At 38.4% G+C, this 18,066-nt stretch overlaps 1 protein-coding gene across 4 annotated transcripts in view; it reads right to left on the bottom strand.

The window, feature by feature from the left end:
* ldb2a (LIM domain binding 2a) overlaps nucleotides 1-18,066 on the bottom strand; it is a 94,276-nt gene that overhangs the window by 62,328 nt on the left and 13,882 nt on the right. For all 4 annotated transcript variants that reach the window (XM_046031112.1, XM_046031113.1, XM_046031114.1 and 1 more), the window contains exon 2: nucleotides 5,541-5,643. In XM_046031112.1, the coding sequence (XP_045887068.1) occupies nucleotides 5,541-5,643 (103 nt within the window). The remainder of the gene's footprint in view (nucleotides 1-5,540; nucleotides 5,644-18,066) is intronic.

The following is an 18,066-nucleotide window of genomic DNA, read 5'->3' as shown; positions in this document are numbered from 1 at the left end:
TTTCTGTAAAATTCTAGGCCTAAAGGCATACTAAACTGAATGCAGTTCTTGAAGGTAATACGTTTTTCATTTCCGCTTGAAAATGTTTGCTAATACATGTATGCTGAAAACTATAGCTGGGACTTATTAGCTGAAAAAAAATGTGGGGCCACAGCATGAAGCCTTACTTAGTTATGGCAATAGCACAGAAAATAATTATTTTACAGAGGTTTATCAAAGGGTAAGTTTTTTATTTATTTTTTTTTCAAAAACAGCACTGCCCTTTGGCAGTAAGCGGCTGCTGTTGCATCACTTCTTATTAGCTGGTAGCTTTATGCAGATGTGTTTTTTGCTGGTAGATCATGAACTTGGCAGCTGAAGTTATATATCATTATTTTCAGACTTTTATTGGCTATACGAAGTGCCAGTCATCGGCACAAATGATTGCAATTAGCTCGGCGTACCCACGAAATGATAAGGGCTGGCACTCTATTACAGCGCAGATTTTTTTGGGCTATTGTAGGCTGTGGACATGACATGTAACCTCCTATTGGTCGAATTAGGTGTCAATCAAAAGGTCAGAGTTCAGCAGCTATCTTGAAATAAAGATATTGTAGTTGTTTATATACAAACAGGAGTTATTACAGTTATAAAGAAATATTAGGAAGGTCTGCAGGCAAATATGAAATGATGCAGTAGCAGTCTGTGGGAATTTATTGATAGAATAATGTGGGGACTAAATGTTTTTAGTGGATTGGATCATCTGGACCTCTGACCACGTAAAAAGATCATTTTTGTTGGAATATAATCAATCGGTGAATTACTATGAACCTTCATAGATAAAACGCGTCAATTTTGATTGTACTGGTTGGGCTGCCGGATTGTTAAGAGGTTAACCGACAGGTCATTCTCCCCAAAAAACCTCTAAGTAACGTTGAGCAAGATACTGAAGTTATCTAACTTGCCAAATGATTGTAAGTTGTTCAATAGCTAAAATTATCAACACTGCTGAGAACTGAGTAGTTGTCAAAACTAACTGGAAAGTAAATGATAAGAACTTGCTATATGATTGTGCATTGTGCTGTTGTTTTCTATATATAATGCTGCCAGTGCGAAGTCTAGATAGAAATCATCACTTTCAAAAGGTGTTCATTCTTGGTTCTTCTTTTGAGTCTAATTTGTAGCTGGATACATGAGGGTTGTGGATTTTTCCTGGATGATTTTGTTGTGTGTGTTTGTGCATGTGTGTAACTTAGCGCACCTGAATGTGAATCGAGGAACGCTTGCGACTGGCGGTGAGTCATCATCGCCATGGTGTTAAGCCTCCCGTTCCCGGGGGAACAGGGTTACCGTCTCTACACCACTGGGGATTTTTATTTTTACATTTGAAAAGCAAACCAGGGCTAGGCTCACAACAATCCTCCACTCTCTCTCTCTCTCTTCACTCTCTCTCACTCTCTTCCTCCTCCATGACTGAGCTGAATCACACACACTAACACACACAAACACAGCAGACGCTACACACATCTGCTCATTTCAGAGCACCATGTCCTTATCTGTGTCTGTGTGATATTCAATATGTTTCAGATATCAAAACATGAACCTATGCAGATGAGATGAAGGGGACAATATCACAAACTCAATAACAGCCTCTCTGCTCTGTCATTTGTTGCTGAAGACCACATACTGAAGCTGCAGTCTGGGTGTTTCTAACTTGAGTTCATATAACACAGAATCAAGCATTGAGAACATTTCCTGAAACTCAGGCTGTTGCAACCTTTAAAAAAAAAAAACAAGACCGAACAGAGAATATAAGAAATCTTCCTATCTGGAAATCTAACTTAAAGCAATAGTATGTGTTAGGTATGGAGCAAGACCCAAGGGGCTATTAGCTTAGCTTAGCCTGGAAACGGGGAGAAAACAGCTAGCCTGGCTCTATTCAAAGTTAGAAAGTACTCTTAACAACACCTCTCACGCTAACTAATTAACAAGTTGTATCTTGTTTGCTTTATCCATACACAAACAGAAATGTAAACACAATATGTGGTTTTAGGGGGAGTTAATAGCTGTAACTACTTCTTGGTGAACAACAGTTTACAACACAAAATCTCAGCATCACAGTGAAGTTGTCTGGCAACAAGTGGAGGCTTTGCACAGAAGTTCTGGGGAGAAATGGGAAAAGACTAGAAATGTGTAGTATGGCTAGTAAAATATATTCCTATCAACATCGCTTAAGCTTAGTAGTTAACTAGTTGTGAAATAGGAAGGCGAGGGCAGATATTTCATGTCACTGTTGGTGGGGACAATAAAAACTCCTCCCATAAGGGATACGAAACGATGTCATTACTACAAAGTTGGAACCTTATTTTCCTTCTGTATTGTGTGCCTGTACCTGTTCACCTCCTGTATTGTCGCAAAGTTTAAGAGCGACAGACACAGAGCATCCCCGTAACCATAGTGACTAAATCCTGCCTTCGCGTGCACAGTGCTAGAGGAGAGGGAGAGACGATGTGCTGCTGCCAGAATAGCTGCTGACTGAGATGCATGGGAATTAATCTACAATATAGTCGTGTTTCCATCAAAGTTTTTTTGATACTTCATTTTGAAGTATCGCGTTAGAAAAGGTTGATGGAAATGACAAAATTCTAAAACAATTCCTTAATTTTCGCAAATAAGTTTTTACGCTCGCTTGAGGTTGTTTTTGGCCTTTGTTGAAAAAGAATAAATGCGCTAAATGGGAGATGGAAACACTTTTGCCGAATAAGTTCTGACATAGCAAACTTGTAACTCACATCTGATCAGTTGTATCGGCTGTCGGCGTCTTGCCGGATATTCCCATAACGTGCAGAGACATGGCTTGAGACATGCCTGCCTGGACATCTCTCCATTTTTCAAGATCAGTGGTCTTCAGGTCCATGCGACTGGTTTTGTTTCTGGTTTGGACCCCATACGTCTTGTTTATTACAGCCATGTGTACCGTCAACCTCTGACGTAACTATGCTTGCTGTAGCCTGGTTTATTCGATCCAAAACCAGCTGATGGTAAAATCTTTTTTGCAACATTTCAAAAGTCCACTTAAAATTCCCATGACAAATTGGATGGAAACATGGCTTATAAGGTTACACTGGTTTGAGAGTCTGTGGGGTGTGTTGACTTACAGTAGATTCATTCATAATTAATAATCTATGTCTGTGCTCTGTAAGTGAAAAACAGTTGACTTGAGACTTGACTTGTAAGCATCTCTGATTTGTGCCCATCATAATTATGTCGACAAAAAGTGCTTCTTTTTGCTACTGGCAGGCTCAGATTGTTACATTTGGTGTCTGACAACATCATGGAAAAGATCCCTCTGAGTAACAAACAGGGTTAAAAAAACATGTTTTTAACCAGGAACAGAAGTCTCGCTCAAGAACAATTCTCGCTCAGACATTTTGTGAGAGGCGAGTTGTTGCCGGAAGATGCCAATGGAAACGTGAGTCAGAGTTGGAGAGAGGAGTTTGTTGTGTTGGAGTAACAAACAATGACCCATAACGTGAAAGTCAACTGATTTAAACTACTAAATGTTTTATCATGTTTCTATGAAGTGCAAATATTTAGCTTGAGCTCACTGTTAGTATTGCACTGAATTTTAAAGTCTATGGTTGGATGTTTCTTGCCGAATGCTCCTTGGAAGTTGTAGCTGATTCATCTTCTTACGTTTTTATGTATACTGTGTTGTACAGTGTTGTAACTGAACACTGTAACCAGACACATTGTAACACACCCTCATCTTATTGTTTTGATGATTCAACAAGGAGAAATTCATGTCCATCCAAGCTTTGAAGTGCTCAAACTGCCAATCACCTAACACTGTCTAAGGAGGAAATGAACACGACTTTTACATCTGCAATCCTGGAAGACCAACATGACTCCTCAAACTTCTAAACTCTATTGGAAATAAAATATATACAATGCATATTGTGGTATCATGTTTTCCTGCCCTCTTCTTGGTAATAAAAGGCAAAAATAGCAATACACTGTGTTTCGATACAGATATATCCAATAATGTTTTTTTACATTTAAATCATTATTTTTAACTCCATCTGTATGCATTCTCATCCCATTAGTGCATTTTAATAACTCGACTTCTTCCATTTTCCTTAGTTTTGTGCTTTCTCGTCCCTCTCCTCTCTCCTTCTGTTGCTTTCTGCAGGTATTTCTGGCTCTGGAGCTGTACAGTCTGGATCTGTGGTTGCCCCCATGTTCCTTCTTGACACCTACTGCTACAATTATTATTATAGTCCTACTATTAGTATCATTATTATCATATATCGTTATTATTACTATTTATTTTTCAATGAGATTTGGATTATTACCACTACCATTACTATTATTTTACATCTCTGTGTTGGGCTACTGTGTGCTGTTTTTCCTCCTGCACTCTCTCTTTCTTACTCTCATTCATACTGAACAAATGTTTGCGGCATAATCCTGCAGCCATGTGTGCTTTCACATAATGGTTCCGGAAACAGAGCTGTGACTATAGACAGAAAAAAACAGTGACATTTAACACTGACATACCACCTGTGGCTTTTCACACAGACATTGTTCCAGCTCTGTTACTACCAACATCGCCGGCTCAGGGGTGGATCAAATCTGACCTCCCTTTCCAGCTCCGTAACTTTCAGAAAGCTCAGCGAGCCAGCCGATTACCACAATACTCCAGGAAAATGCAGTATGAAAGCACATCATGTGTCCCTCTCTCTCTCACCACCCATCTTTCAATCCAACCAGTCGAAGCAGATGGCTGCCCACCCTGAGTCTAGGTTCTGCTCAAGGTTTCTACCTGCTAAAAGGGACCTTACCACTGTGGCCAAGTCCATGCTCATGGTGGGAACTGTGCAATGAGATAACTTCTCATAAGAATTGGGCTATATAGATTACATTGAATTGACTGAGTGGTTCACACATTTTATTTTTCTTTTCAAAAGGATTTTGGGAAATGTAGGAAATCAATAACTTAACAAAGTGGAAATACCATATAACATTTCTCCCATTTTGTCACAATATCAGTGCTAGGAATGACTGAACACCACAGACTAAGGTATCTGAGAATCAGGGATTATTTTTTCTAAAATCTCTCAGCACTGCTACATTATAGTGGTTTATCCCTCTAACACATGGAAAATGGGATTTCAGAATGTGTAAGATATTAAAATGTAGCCTCACACAACAAATAACTGAAAGAAGCTCTGCACACCAGAATGTATTATAGGTGCGTGGGAGGGCAGCGCGACTTGAATGAAAGTGAAAAAAAAACAACTCTGATGCCTGATGATGGTTGTGTAGGCTGAAACGTCATAAATGCATATACCAGAGGTAAGCAACAGTGCGCAGGCATTTTTTTTTTTACATAAAATACAACAGAATGTTATGTTCTGTTGCATTTTATTGAAACACACCCAAATATTAACAGGTTTAAACTGAACTAATGGAATTTTCTTAAAAAAATAATACAATTATTTATAATTTTAACATGATTGCATTATTGGTGGTTTGCTAAAATATTATAGGACTCTTACTGTATCTCTTTGGTCCATCTTCGAGACAGAAAGAGAGTGTGAGAGTGGCATCCTCCTCAAAAAACTCTGTAGCGAAGGCGTCCCACCACAAACTGTCACTTTCCTGTTAAAGGACAAAAACAAAACAAGTCAGACAGACGTAGGACTACCTCAGGGTTCAACACAAGTATCTTTAGTTCAGAATATGCAGTATGTAAAAGCAGGTCACCTCAGGTATCCCTCTGTCCTCTAAAACGACCATGGGTTGTTTCAGTTTGGTATGAAACTCTTCATTTTCTCTATTATTTAATTTCCTATTATTGCATTTCCTTTATCCAGGTTGCTGCTCTTGTGCTATTGCATTTTTTTTGTTTACATAAATTCAATATTGATTCATTCTGATAAGACAAAGATATTGTGACCATGCGGGTTTTTCTGTGAGTCAAGATTAAAAAAAAGAACACTGCTTGTTTGATATGAAGTCAGCAGTGCAGGGAAAGTATTGTAGATTGGTTTGTTTGTTCCTTTCATTAAAATTAATTTTATGAGCTTTATTTAAATCATTGTTTTACAAAGGGCTTCAACAAGTATGAACTGTAAAACAGTCAAATACATTATACAAATTATGCCAGGGCCATAAAAAGACATCACAGTATGGAAGGATACAAACACAAGGCTAACATCTACAAAATGAAATAAAAAGCATATTAAATGAGTCTATAAATCAGGTTTTAAAAAGTGGTCTCAAAGAGGATGCTGGCTGCTTGCCTAAGCAGGTCGATGTAAAGCCAAAGCCTGATAACACCCTTTACTTTTCTTAAGCCTGGACTTTGGGAGAGCCCAGCCTGAGGCTCCTACAAGTCTGAATTACAAGCTTATTATTGTGGTGGTGGTCGTAGATTTGTATGTCTTAGTCTTATAGTTATTTTGTTCATATAACAATAAAATAATTAAAGTGATTTACTTAACTGTCAAAACCTACGCACACTTGAATGGCAGGAAAAGTGACATTTTTATTAGAAGAAGCAGTAATAACAATTTCAAGAATAGCAGTTGTAGTAACTGGTTGTAGTCCTAGTACTAATAGTAAAAGTAAAAGTAACAGCATCAGTAGTAGTTGTAGCTGTAGAATAGTAGTGGTGATGGTGGTAGTGGTTGTAACATTACATTAGCAGTAGGCTTTAAGTAGTTTCAGTACCAGCTACAGTGACAGTAGTAATAGTAACAATACTAGTTGAAGTAGAAATTGTAGAGGTAGAAGTGGTTATAATAGTAGTAGTAGTTGTAGTACTAGTGCTAGTAGTTGTAATAAGCCTTAGAAGCAGTAGTCTTCATCTCCCAGCAGGGACAACAACTTGATGAGGAAACAAATTCATGTAAATCTCTTTGTCCTGAAATTACTTCTCTAACTGCCGTTCCCACACTTCCCCCTCCTTACAAAAACCTCCGATAATGTTGGCGGGACAACTCCCACCTGCCCTTCACCCCCCCTACCGACTGACGTTCAACTGATGCTAATTTCCTCTGACACGTTATGACAGATCACCACGATTCATTCTGCGCAGGGCCGAGGGATGGCAGGCACTTCCCAGATGTTGACAATTAGCGTTGTCACCATCGAGCAGTGTCAAGCCCAATAAGCAGTGACTGGGGTGCCCTGCAGGTCAATGTGTCTCAGACAGGGTGAGTTTGATAGAGGATGAGGAGAACCTAAACCTAGACCTTCATCCAGCTGGGCAATCAATAGGTTATCATGAGTTAGTGGAGAGGCCTTTTGGCTGAACTTAGATCAAGAACAGTGGAGTTTTGGAGGACTAAGATGTGTCCCTTATAAAAGATCAAATGTCCATTTAAGATTACATTGATGTAATTTAAATGGTCATGGACTGGCTCTGCTTTATAATTCAGAAACCTTTATTCTGCTCTGAGACAACTCAGAGCAAATGAGATTCAAATGTTGTTAAAAGTTCCACAGTCCAGGCTTAAAACAAAACAGAACCATGCTTTTACTGTTTTAGTGGAACAAACTCCCCCTCACCATCCAGCTGAGTCAGTGCCTCAGTTTAAAAAGCTTTTTAAAACCCACGTGTACTGACTGGCATTATATTTTATGTTTACTGAAATGTTTGGATGTTGTTCTTTTATATTTTGTTTTATTGTTTACTATTTTATTGTCTACTATTACTATTACTATACCTTGTAACTTTGGCAGATAATTTGTTAAGAACAATTTTTTTAAAAAGATGTTTAAATTTTCATCCACATCTAATATTTTTATTCCAAAATCATTTTTATTCAACTACACGTCATCCCGAACAAATTATGTTGGAAACTGTAATAAAATACATCCTTCGTCCAAAACAGGCTTCATCATGATCAGTGAATCTCTTGACTGTCTTTTTGATTAAATGTTTAATTATTTGGTCTATAGAATGTCAAAAAAGAGTGAAAATGGCAATCATTTGCCAGAGCCCAAAATTACATGTTGAAACTGCTTGTTTTCTTTAAGCAACACTAAAATGTATTACTGTAAATCATAGTGATGTGAAACAGAGAAAATTTCATACATCAAGTGTTTGGCCCTTTTGATTAATTAATTAATGATCAAAATTGTCATTGTTTCAATAAAACAAAAATGAGACTTTTTTTTATTAATTTCAGTGGTACAGCCTTTTAAAGTTTGAAAAAGTTGCCATCCTTTCCCCTTCAACAAGGTTGCTCTAAAAACTTCAGCACCACAACACTAAGCCAAATGTGTCAATGCTGCAATTTTCTGGAACTGGACCAGCTGTGCCAAAAACATCATGTATGGCATGAAAATTCTGACCAATAATTATAGCACTCCCATTAGGTCAATCAGTGTAATTGCTTAAATGACAGAACAGTTGAAAAATACATCACCCACCCTTGCAGTACAACAAATGGATATGTGGATGCATGCCAGGGTTTTCTGTGTATGCGCATGCACTGACCAGCTGTCCACTGGGAACAAACTGCATGAGCTGTCATGTGTGTCTGTGTGTGTCTGTCTGAGTGTGTGTTTGACTGACTGTGTCATACTGCGAGAATCAGCGAGTGTGAACAGCCAGCATGTGTGTGGTGTCTGTTTCATGTGAAATACATCTATGTCAGAGAGACGGACGGAGACGAGTGACACACCAGGACAAAACAGACAGAGAGAGGGAGAGAAATAGACATTAGTTGCCACTCTGTATTCAGATTGAGTCCAACCCATAATCTAGTACCATGAGGGGACAGGAACCCCTGGGATTGACAGTCAGGCAAAGGGTGAACAAGACACACACACACACACACACACAGCAGCTCTCTATGATCTCACTTTGCAACTATGTTTGATCCTGTGCTGTAGAGTTAATTTCTATACTCCTCCTTAAACTAGTTGTAATGACACAAAACAAGAGTAACACAACACAGAGATCAACATAACTCTTATGACAAATAGCATCTGTATTTAGCATTAAAGGATAAGGCTGGCACTGTCCTATATTTTTCTAATTATCAACAAATCCCATCAAGAGACCAAAACCAACAAACAATGCATTAGTCTATATTTCAATCATTTCTAACTTCTCCACATCGTGTGTTCGTTCCAAATGAAAACCTTAATGTTTAAAAACTCTTTAAAACATTTTAACCATGAGTTAATACATATTTGCAGGACAGGTCATGGTCATCGTATGAAATAACATGTTAACCAGTGAAATGGTGAGGCTTATTTATGCTATAGTATCCCTGGCAAAACAATGGTCTAACTTTCTAAATGATGGTTAATGAAAGCTTTAATGATGATTAAATTAGGACTACAGTCTGTAGCTACATCAGTGGTGGAAGAAGTATTCAAATCTTTTAGTAAATGTAAAAACTAAAAAGAAAAGTCCTGAATTCAAACTCTTTTATTCATAAATATTAGTATCCAAAAATATTTAAAGTATCAAAAGTAAAAGTACTTATTTTGAAGAATGGCTAATTTAGTTAATATAGCAGTCTAAATATTAGGCACACTCACTTTCAAACTTAGTATAACTATGAAAAAATGTTATATCACTCAATATCAAACACAATGTGAAATGAAATACTGACAAATCTTGTTCCCTATTCAGCCAGGTACCAAACAATCAGTAAATACGACATTTTCCAGCACACACACAAAAAAATTTCTTCCCAGTTAACTCTTCCACCAACGTTACCCTTTCAAAATTAAAAGTTCCAACATTCGTACCATAACTAAAGGGAGAGATAATAACATTAGCTTAAGAAAACAAGTATGAAATGAATAAAGTGTACTATTGTGTGGAAAGTCACAACAGTACACGTTAAGCTCTTTACCTAAGTATTCCCATCTTATTCTATTTTATACTTCCTCTCCACTACATGATAGTTTTTATTCAACTACATTTATCTGACAGCAACTTAGCAGATTCTGCTTTTACAAACAAAGCATATGATCAGCTTCTAAAACAAGATTTGTTGTTACAGATTAAACCACCAAAAAATATTAAGTATTGAAAATTACGCATGTATCAGCAGGACATTGTAGTATCATTGTAGTGTAGTATTACTAGTTTAACTTCAATAAAAGTTCTTAGTACTTATTCAACCACTGTCTGTGGCACAAAATGACCCACTATATCAGACTTTGACAAACAGATAATACTTGGTTTTACTGGATTTGTTGACATAAGAAAGACACAGAATATCTTTAAGTTCACCAATTACATTTCTTTTCTGGTGCCAACTGCAAAACAGTGTTTCACCTGGCTGACTCTGTTGAACCTTCCCTGCTGGTTAAACAGGTTAGAGGATTTCATGAAAAAGTGTGATCCCCATTTTGACATAAACTTCCTGGATTTAATGCTGGAGATAAATTTTTGTAGTGCTGTCATCCTTAGGGTACCCATCTCTCTGTTTTATAGACTCTGCTATTCATTAAGCTCACTCTTACTATTTTAATGAAAAGTGTTTTACTTAAGCTCCTGCTTCTCCCTTTTACCGAATACTGTCTTCCTTAAAAACTCTCTTATTCAGTTTTACAGAAGAGGGTTTGTTAACCTAACTGCGAGTGACATCTGCTTTCCAATACGGTATCTTTATTATACTGACTTTTACTGTTATTTTCAAAATGTTCCTCTCTGTGCAATTCCCACCAAGTTTTCAAGCATTTTCCTGAAACTGAATAGTTTTACAAAATAATATTCTGCTCCAACTCATTACAGTTCATTTTGGCAGTCTACTGCTATTTGGCTCGAGCCTACAACCACTGAAAAAAGAGAGCATGTATGTTACAAAGAGCAGAATTGACAGCGATGTCAGCATGGTCAAACCATATGATATGGTTTAGTTTTTGTCTCTTTTGAAATGCCTCTCACCCAAACAACAGAGAAGTCTGAAAATAACAAGCACATTTCATGCAACATGAGCTGCATTTAGTTTCAGCATTCACAATAATAAAACAAATAGCACTTGGCAGTTTCATTGCTCTTCTCCACATCACTTATTTTGTAGATTAAATATGCATTCAGTAGTGCTAGCTAATAAAGCTAAATGTTGCTCAGAAACTTTCCATTATATGCAGGGAACGATCTGTTTAGAATCAGTAACCATTAATCCTCCAAACTGGAGCTTTTGGGCAGCTTTTGGCCAGCGTCTCGCCAAGTTGTAAAACGTGTCTGGCTGTGCCGTGGACCGGCCAGATTTGGCTGAGATCTAAAGACAGAGGAGAAGCTGGATATGAGCCAGACGGGACAGAGAACAGCTAAAGCCTGGCTAGTGGACACAAGCCATATGAATCCTCGGGCTGAAGATGAAGATGCCACAGTGGAAGCTGGTGCTGTGGATGTTGTCTTCACTTTCAATCCCTCCACTACTGCCATGAAACGTTCGGAGCTTTACTTTTATTCTGTTATTGGTAACAGGTAAGAAAATTGTGAATGACACATATTTACTATGAAAAAAGAAGTCTGTACTGTTCCATCCCCCAATATCCTATTAGCCTTTTTTTGTTTTATCTCTGCTGCCTCTTATTATATCCACCTCCCTCTCTCTGTCTGTCTCCTGTCCTCTCTGCAGCTGCTCGCTGACAGACAACGTCCTGCCTTCATTTATGCCCATGGACTGTCTGACGAACCACGTGGCGTGACGATGTTTGTTGTCAAATGCTACAAATCAGGCCGACTCTGAGGGACCCAGGGTGAACTGACATGGTCACAGCCATGACGGCCGTCAGCCGATAAGGCTCTATTGATTCAAACAGATCGCACCTCATCTGGGGGGGATTTATCAATGTGTCAATTGCCCACTAGCCAACCACAAATCAACAGCACAAGCGAGGCCCCAGGGATTTACAGGAAATCCAGAGGATTGGACAGACAGCATAGGGAGGATCCTCAGTAAACAGCAACATAGCTGTAGGTTAAGTCCATGCATATAAAAATGTCCATACAGCAAAGGCAGATGGCACAATGTGGAATCAGAAAACACAAAGAGAAGTTTTACTGTGTATAAAAATGCACAACCGTATATACATAAAATATTCATACATATGTACTTATACTGTATGCATAGTACATATATATGTATTTACTGCATAGATATTGTAGGCATTCACACTTCACACAGCCACATAAAAGAAGACCTCAATTTTCTTCCCTCAGTCTATCTAGCAACAGTCCATAAACCACTAATGTCTCTATGTTTAACATGAACCATTTTCCCAGCAAGCTTTTGTTAGTCTGTATTTTTTCTGCCGTTGCTTCCAGCCTTTTGTGGCAGAAAAGCCTCCAAGAGTGTAGGCGTGTCTGGGCCCTGACCTTGGAGAATTACCAATGTCTGAAACCCCATTCAGCTCCTGAATAGCATGTAGCCCGACTGACTGGTGGGCCAAGGAAGTTTTACTGTTCAAAGATTCAAACAGCCTCTGGTTATTGGGGAGCACAACAACTTAACAGAACCAATGACTCTCTAGATGTTTCGAAAGGATCTTTAGCAAGGTAGCTTTTGTTTGATTGTATGTTGAAGGCCATTGAAAGATGAAACATTTTAAATAGAAGACTAATAAAACTTTTTTTTTTTCACACTTCATATGCACGACTGTGATTATCTTGATTTTTGTGGCAGTACCTTGACTGGAGGACACTCTCTTCTTCACCAGTTTCTTTTATGTCTGAAACGTCCATGATGTACTCTAGGTATTCACATTTTTAAAGCAAATATGCAGAGCTAATTTTAACCAATTAGTCATTAAACACATAATTAATTGGACAACATTTTTGTTAATTGATCATTTAAGTTTTTAACAGTTGATAAATGGAAACGTTTGCTGGATTCAAGATTTGAAATGTGAGCAATTGCACCTTTTGCTGCTTTTTTACATTTTTGTAAATTAAATATCTTTGGGCATTGGACTATTGGTCAGAAAAAAAAAGTAATTTGATGATGGCAACTTTGGTTCTAGGACACTGGACATTAACAGATAAAAAATAATAAGTTTCTTAAAAAAAGACAATGACTAGATAAAGGGATAATGAAAATAACTCTTACAATCCTGGACTTAACGTTGGTCCTGGAGGGAACTGAATGTAAGACTGGCTTGGGTAGGAGATTTCATTGTTTTCTCATCACTGCAGTATGAATTCTGCAGAAAAATAAATCCCCAGACATGGGGAACAAAACTTAACCACACAGGTACTGATTATATTAAGGGGTCCTTAGAATGATAAAGTACACAAACCACTCCTTTAGACTGCAGACAACACCACTTTAATCATGTCAGACTTAATGCACACTAATGTTTGATATTAGCACAGGTTTATCCTCTCGGGTCTTATGTGTTTTTATATAATACAAACTTAACATGTTGCTGTATGTGGCCACTTTACAGCCACGAGCCAAGCGTTATGCAAATGAAGAGCAAATTAATGCAGCGGGGGGGAATCGCTGCCCTTGAACAGCCGCTGCACATTCACCAGGAATGAACTTCATAAATTAAGTCAGTGAAGAAGTTCCCACGTTTAATTGCATGTCCGTCAATTTTCTAAGGCATCGTTCCCATTCTCTCTTTTTTTAGCATCAGTAGTCCTAAGCAGATGTCAGAGGCCGCCGATTGTGTTACACTATAGATTAAGGGTTGAGGTTAATACACAGAAGTCGTTTGTCTGCTGTTTCAATGCAGAGACCATGCATGAAGAGAAGCTGCCACAGTAACCGCAGGATACATTCAGGCTTTTACCTAGAAGGTTGCAGGATTGATCCTCACAACTGCATTAATATCACTGAACTGCTGAAGGACAAGATCAAGACTGGCTGAGGAATGGGACTTTTTGAAGGCGTCAGCTAAATTCCGGAAATTCCAGCACAACTTAATGTTCAAAAATCAGTTGGCAAACAGAAAATTAAATAACTAGTTTGATAAATTATCAATTAAGTCATTTGTCAAGCAAAATGTCAAACATTCAAATAGAGGTTCCCAATTACTTTGGCTTGTGACCTGATTTAAAAGTAACTCATAAAAGTTACACATTTTTTTTTACCTTTCCAGCCTGAAGTAGCAAGCTTATCCTATATTTTACAAGATAACAAACATAAACTTCCTTAAAAAAAAAACAACATAATTTTATGGAGCAGAAAAACTTTAAGTTCTTTTACTTGTAATTTGTTAATCATCTGGTGACCCTTCAGATTAATCTTGTGACACCCTTGAGGGTCCCGACTTCCAGTTTGGGAAACACTGGATTAGAGGATTTGCAGCTTCACTGTTTTATGCATCTGTAGTTTCAATATTTTGGGTCAGACAAAACAGGCTATTGGAAGATATCACTTTAGACTCTGAGAACTTGTTTTTACGTAAATTGTTAATCAAAACAAAATCATCATTAATCCAGCTCTACAATTACATTTACATTTTTTTTTAAACGTAAGTGCGTACAGGTTCAATAAACACCCAAGCAGTTTAAAAAGCATCTCACTTCATAAGAGGCCAAACCAAAAAAAGTCAATATCACCAGCAGAGACACAAGATTAGGGTACCATGTAAAGGGACAAACAACATCAATAAGGAAAACAATAAAACAACAACAAAATGCATGAATGACCAAGCAGGGAAGGAAAAATATTTACAGCACCCATGAGAAATTTAAATCAAAAGAAAGGTGAGGATTCAGGTTCTGACTTGGACACACTAACACTATTCTACCCATCTAGTATTCCCCACTGCTGAGCTAATTAGACCGATAAACAATCAACACACAGCACACTTCCTCCCACCGCCTAACAAGACATTCAATCAATACTGGATTTCATCACATCCTCAGATATTATTCAGTTTAAGTGAATGGGCTCTGTTGCAATGTCACTATGGTTAGCTCCTACCTTAAACACCAAAAACATCCTCACCTGTTACTCATTAGTCTGATCTAACCACACTGACTTACTGACCATTGAAACTTCTAAATTTAAACTGTGAAATGAGCAAGCTAAAGATACATATAGGAGTAAAGCAGAAAAAGTTTTCATTTATTTCATCAATTTATAGGACATAAAGAAAATAGTATAAAGTGTTATATCTGTTTTTAAACTTTCATTACTTGATGTATTACATTTTGGATTCATCTAATAACCTCATTCCATAGGCCACACCATTTTTAATTGTTATAGTACCAATAACTACATTATAATATTTTTTAAGGTAGAAATAAAGAAACTTTTAACTTATAAATATCATCACATTTAACATAACCAAAAACAATTCATTTGTATGCCTGTGTCTGCTTTGGTGCAGTGCAGCCTTAAACTGAATAACAGTTACTGTTCCTTATTGTGTTACAGCCTGGGCACTGCAAAGCTTTGAACATGCTATCTACTGACAAAAGAGCAAAATGTACAGTACTGTGCAAATGTTTTAGGCAGGTGTGAGAAAAATGCTGTAAAGTTAGAATGCTTCAAAAATGTTAATAGATTATATTTCTCAATAACAAAATACAAAGTGAATAAACAAAAGAAAAATGTAAATCAAATCAATATTTGGTGTGACCACCCTTTGCCTTCAAAACAGCATCAGTTCTTCTAGGTACACTTGCACAAAGTCAGGCATTTTGTAGGCATTTCGTCAGGTTCAGTACTGTCAAAAGTCATACACCATGGCAAGACTGAGCCCAGCAACAAGCCACGAGGTAGTTTTACTGCATCAGCAAGGTCTCTTCAAGGCAGAATTTTCAAGGCAGACAGGGGATTCCAGATGTGCTATCCAAGCATTTTTGAAGAAGCACAATGATGTTAAGAACTGTAGACGCAGTGGTCGGCATAGGAAAAGATACTGCAGCAGATGAAAGACACATCATGCTTGACTCCCTCCCTACTCCTCTCATGAAGTCATGCCTCCCCGTCCTTTCCCCCTACCTCACTAACCTCTTCAACTCTTCACTGTCCCTTGGAACCGTCCCCTCTGCTTTCAAAACTGCCGCTGTCACCCCAGTCCTTAAAAAACCTGGTCTGGATTCCTCTTCCTTTAATAACTATCGCCCAATATCCAACCTCCCCTTTCTGTCTAAAACCCTTGAACGTATAGTCGCCTCACAATTACAAACTCATCTCCATGCCAATAACCAATTTGAACCCTTCCAATCTGGTTTTCGCCACCTCCACAGCACAGAAACTGCTCTCCTCAAAGTCTTCAACGAACTCCTCACTTCTGCTGACACCGGTTCCCTCAACATCCTTATTCTTCTTGACCTGAGTGCAGCCTTCGATACTGTGAGCCATAACATCCTGCTCACCAGACTCAAAGACCTTGGTATCAAAGGTACTGCGCTTGGCTCCGTTCCTACCTTTCCAACAGATCCCACTTCATCTCTCTTCATAACCACACCTCTGCTACAGTCACAGTCACCCAAGGTGTTCCCCAAGACTCCGTACTCGGCCCCCTTCTCTTCATCATCTACATCCTCCCCCTTGGTCAGATACTCCGCCACTTCAACCTGAACTTCCACTGTTATGCCGATGACACCCAGATCTACCTCAGCACCAAATCCCCCCACAATCCCCCCCTCTCCGACATCAAGTCCTGTCTATTAGCGATTAAAACCTGGATGCAACACATCTTCCTCAAACTAAACAGCAATAAAACAGAATTCCTCCTCATAGGCTCCAAATCCACTCTCAGCAAAGCCAATAACCCCACTCTCACCATCGACGGCACCATTGTCTCCCCATCTCCCCAGGCCTTCAACCTCGGTGTGATTTTTGATTCAACCCTCCCCCTTGAGCCCTTCATCCGTCATGTCATTAAAACCTCCTTCCTTCACCTTCAAAATACTGCCAAAATCAGACCCTCACTCACACCCTCTGCTGCTGAAAGACTCATTCACGCCTTCACGCAATTCACTACTCCTTGGTATCAACTCAATCTACATAAAAAGACTCCAACTGGTCCAGAACTCAGCCGCATGACTCATCACCTGCTCCAAATCCTGGCACTTCCCCACAAGCGACTTTGAGTTTGTGAAAAGCGCTATACAAATTTAATTTATTATTATTATTACTTCCCTTCGCAATCTGAAGATGTCCTGCAGTTTCTTCAGCTCAGAACTGGCAGAAAACAGTGGAACCCTTGTAAAGCCATTTGCTTCCCGGAGAAGTCTGGTCAGAAGTGGCCTTCATGGAAGACCAAAAAGTGACTCAACTATGCACAAAAACACAGGATAACTGGATTGCAGAGAAATGTCAACAGGTGCTCTGGACTGATGAGTCAAAATTTGAAATATCTGGCTGCAGCAGTTTGTTCACATAAGGGCTGGAGAGCAGTACAAGAATGAGAGTTGCCAGTTTGGGGCTGCATTTCTGCAAACGGAGTTGGGAGATTTGGTCAGAATGAATGGTCTCAATACTGAGAAGTACAGGCAGATACTTAATCTGCAGTATGACAACAACCCCAAACATACAGCAAAAGTCAAGAACTATCTTTAGCGTAAAGAAAAACAAGTAGTTCCGGAAGTGATGGTGTGGCCCCCACAGAACCCTGATCTCAACATCATCAAGTCTGGCTGGGATTACATGAAGAGATAGAAGCAACTGAGGCTGCCTAAATCCACAGGAGAACTGTTGGTAGTTCTCCACAATGTTTGGGCCAACCTACATGCCAGGTTCCTTCAAAAACTATGTGCAAGTGTACCTAGAATAATTTATGCTGTTTTTAAGGCAAAGGGTGGTCATTTTATTATTGATAAATGTAATCTACAAACCTATTTTTAAGGCATTTTTACTTTACAGCATTTTTAAACACCTGCCTAAAACAACTGTACTGTACGTATTGTATGTATGTATTAGGCTATATATCACACAAAACTGGCAAATTAGACTGGTGTTCTATGAACTGCATAAACTTTGTAAAGCAACATTTTTTGGGTGATGAATTTGATATAAAAATCAGATTTTCTCAGCGAGAGTTTAACTAAATGTACATTTGAAAATAAATATGTAAAAATTCAGGCCAGTAATATTTTGTAGTCCATTCTCTGTTGATTCAGAATACTTGAGC

This window comes from Micropterus dolomieu, linkage group LG19, assembly GCF_021292245.1.
Source record: "Micropterus dolomieu isolate WLL.071019.BEF.003 ecotype Adirondacks linkage group LG19, ASM2129224v1, whole genome shotgun sequence".
Lineage (NCBI taxonomy): Eukaryota > Metazoa > Chordata > Actinopteri > Centrarchiformes > Centrarchidae > Micropterus > Micropterus dolomieu.
This window is presented reverse-complemented; position numbering and strand designations above follow the sequence as displayed.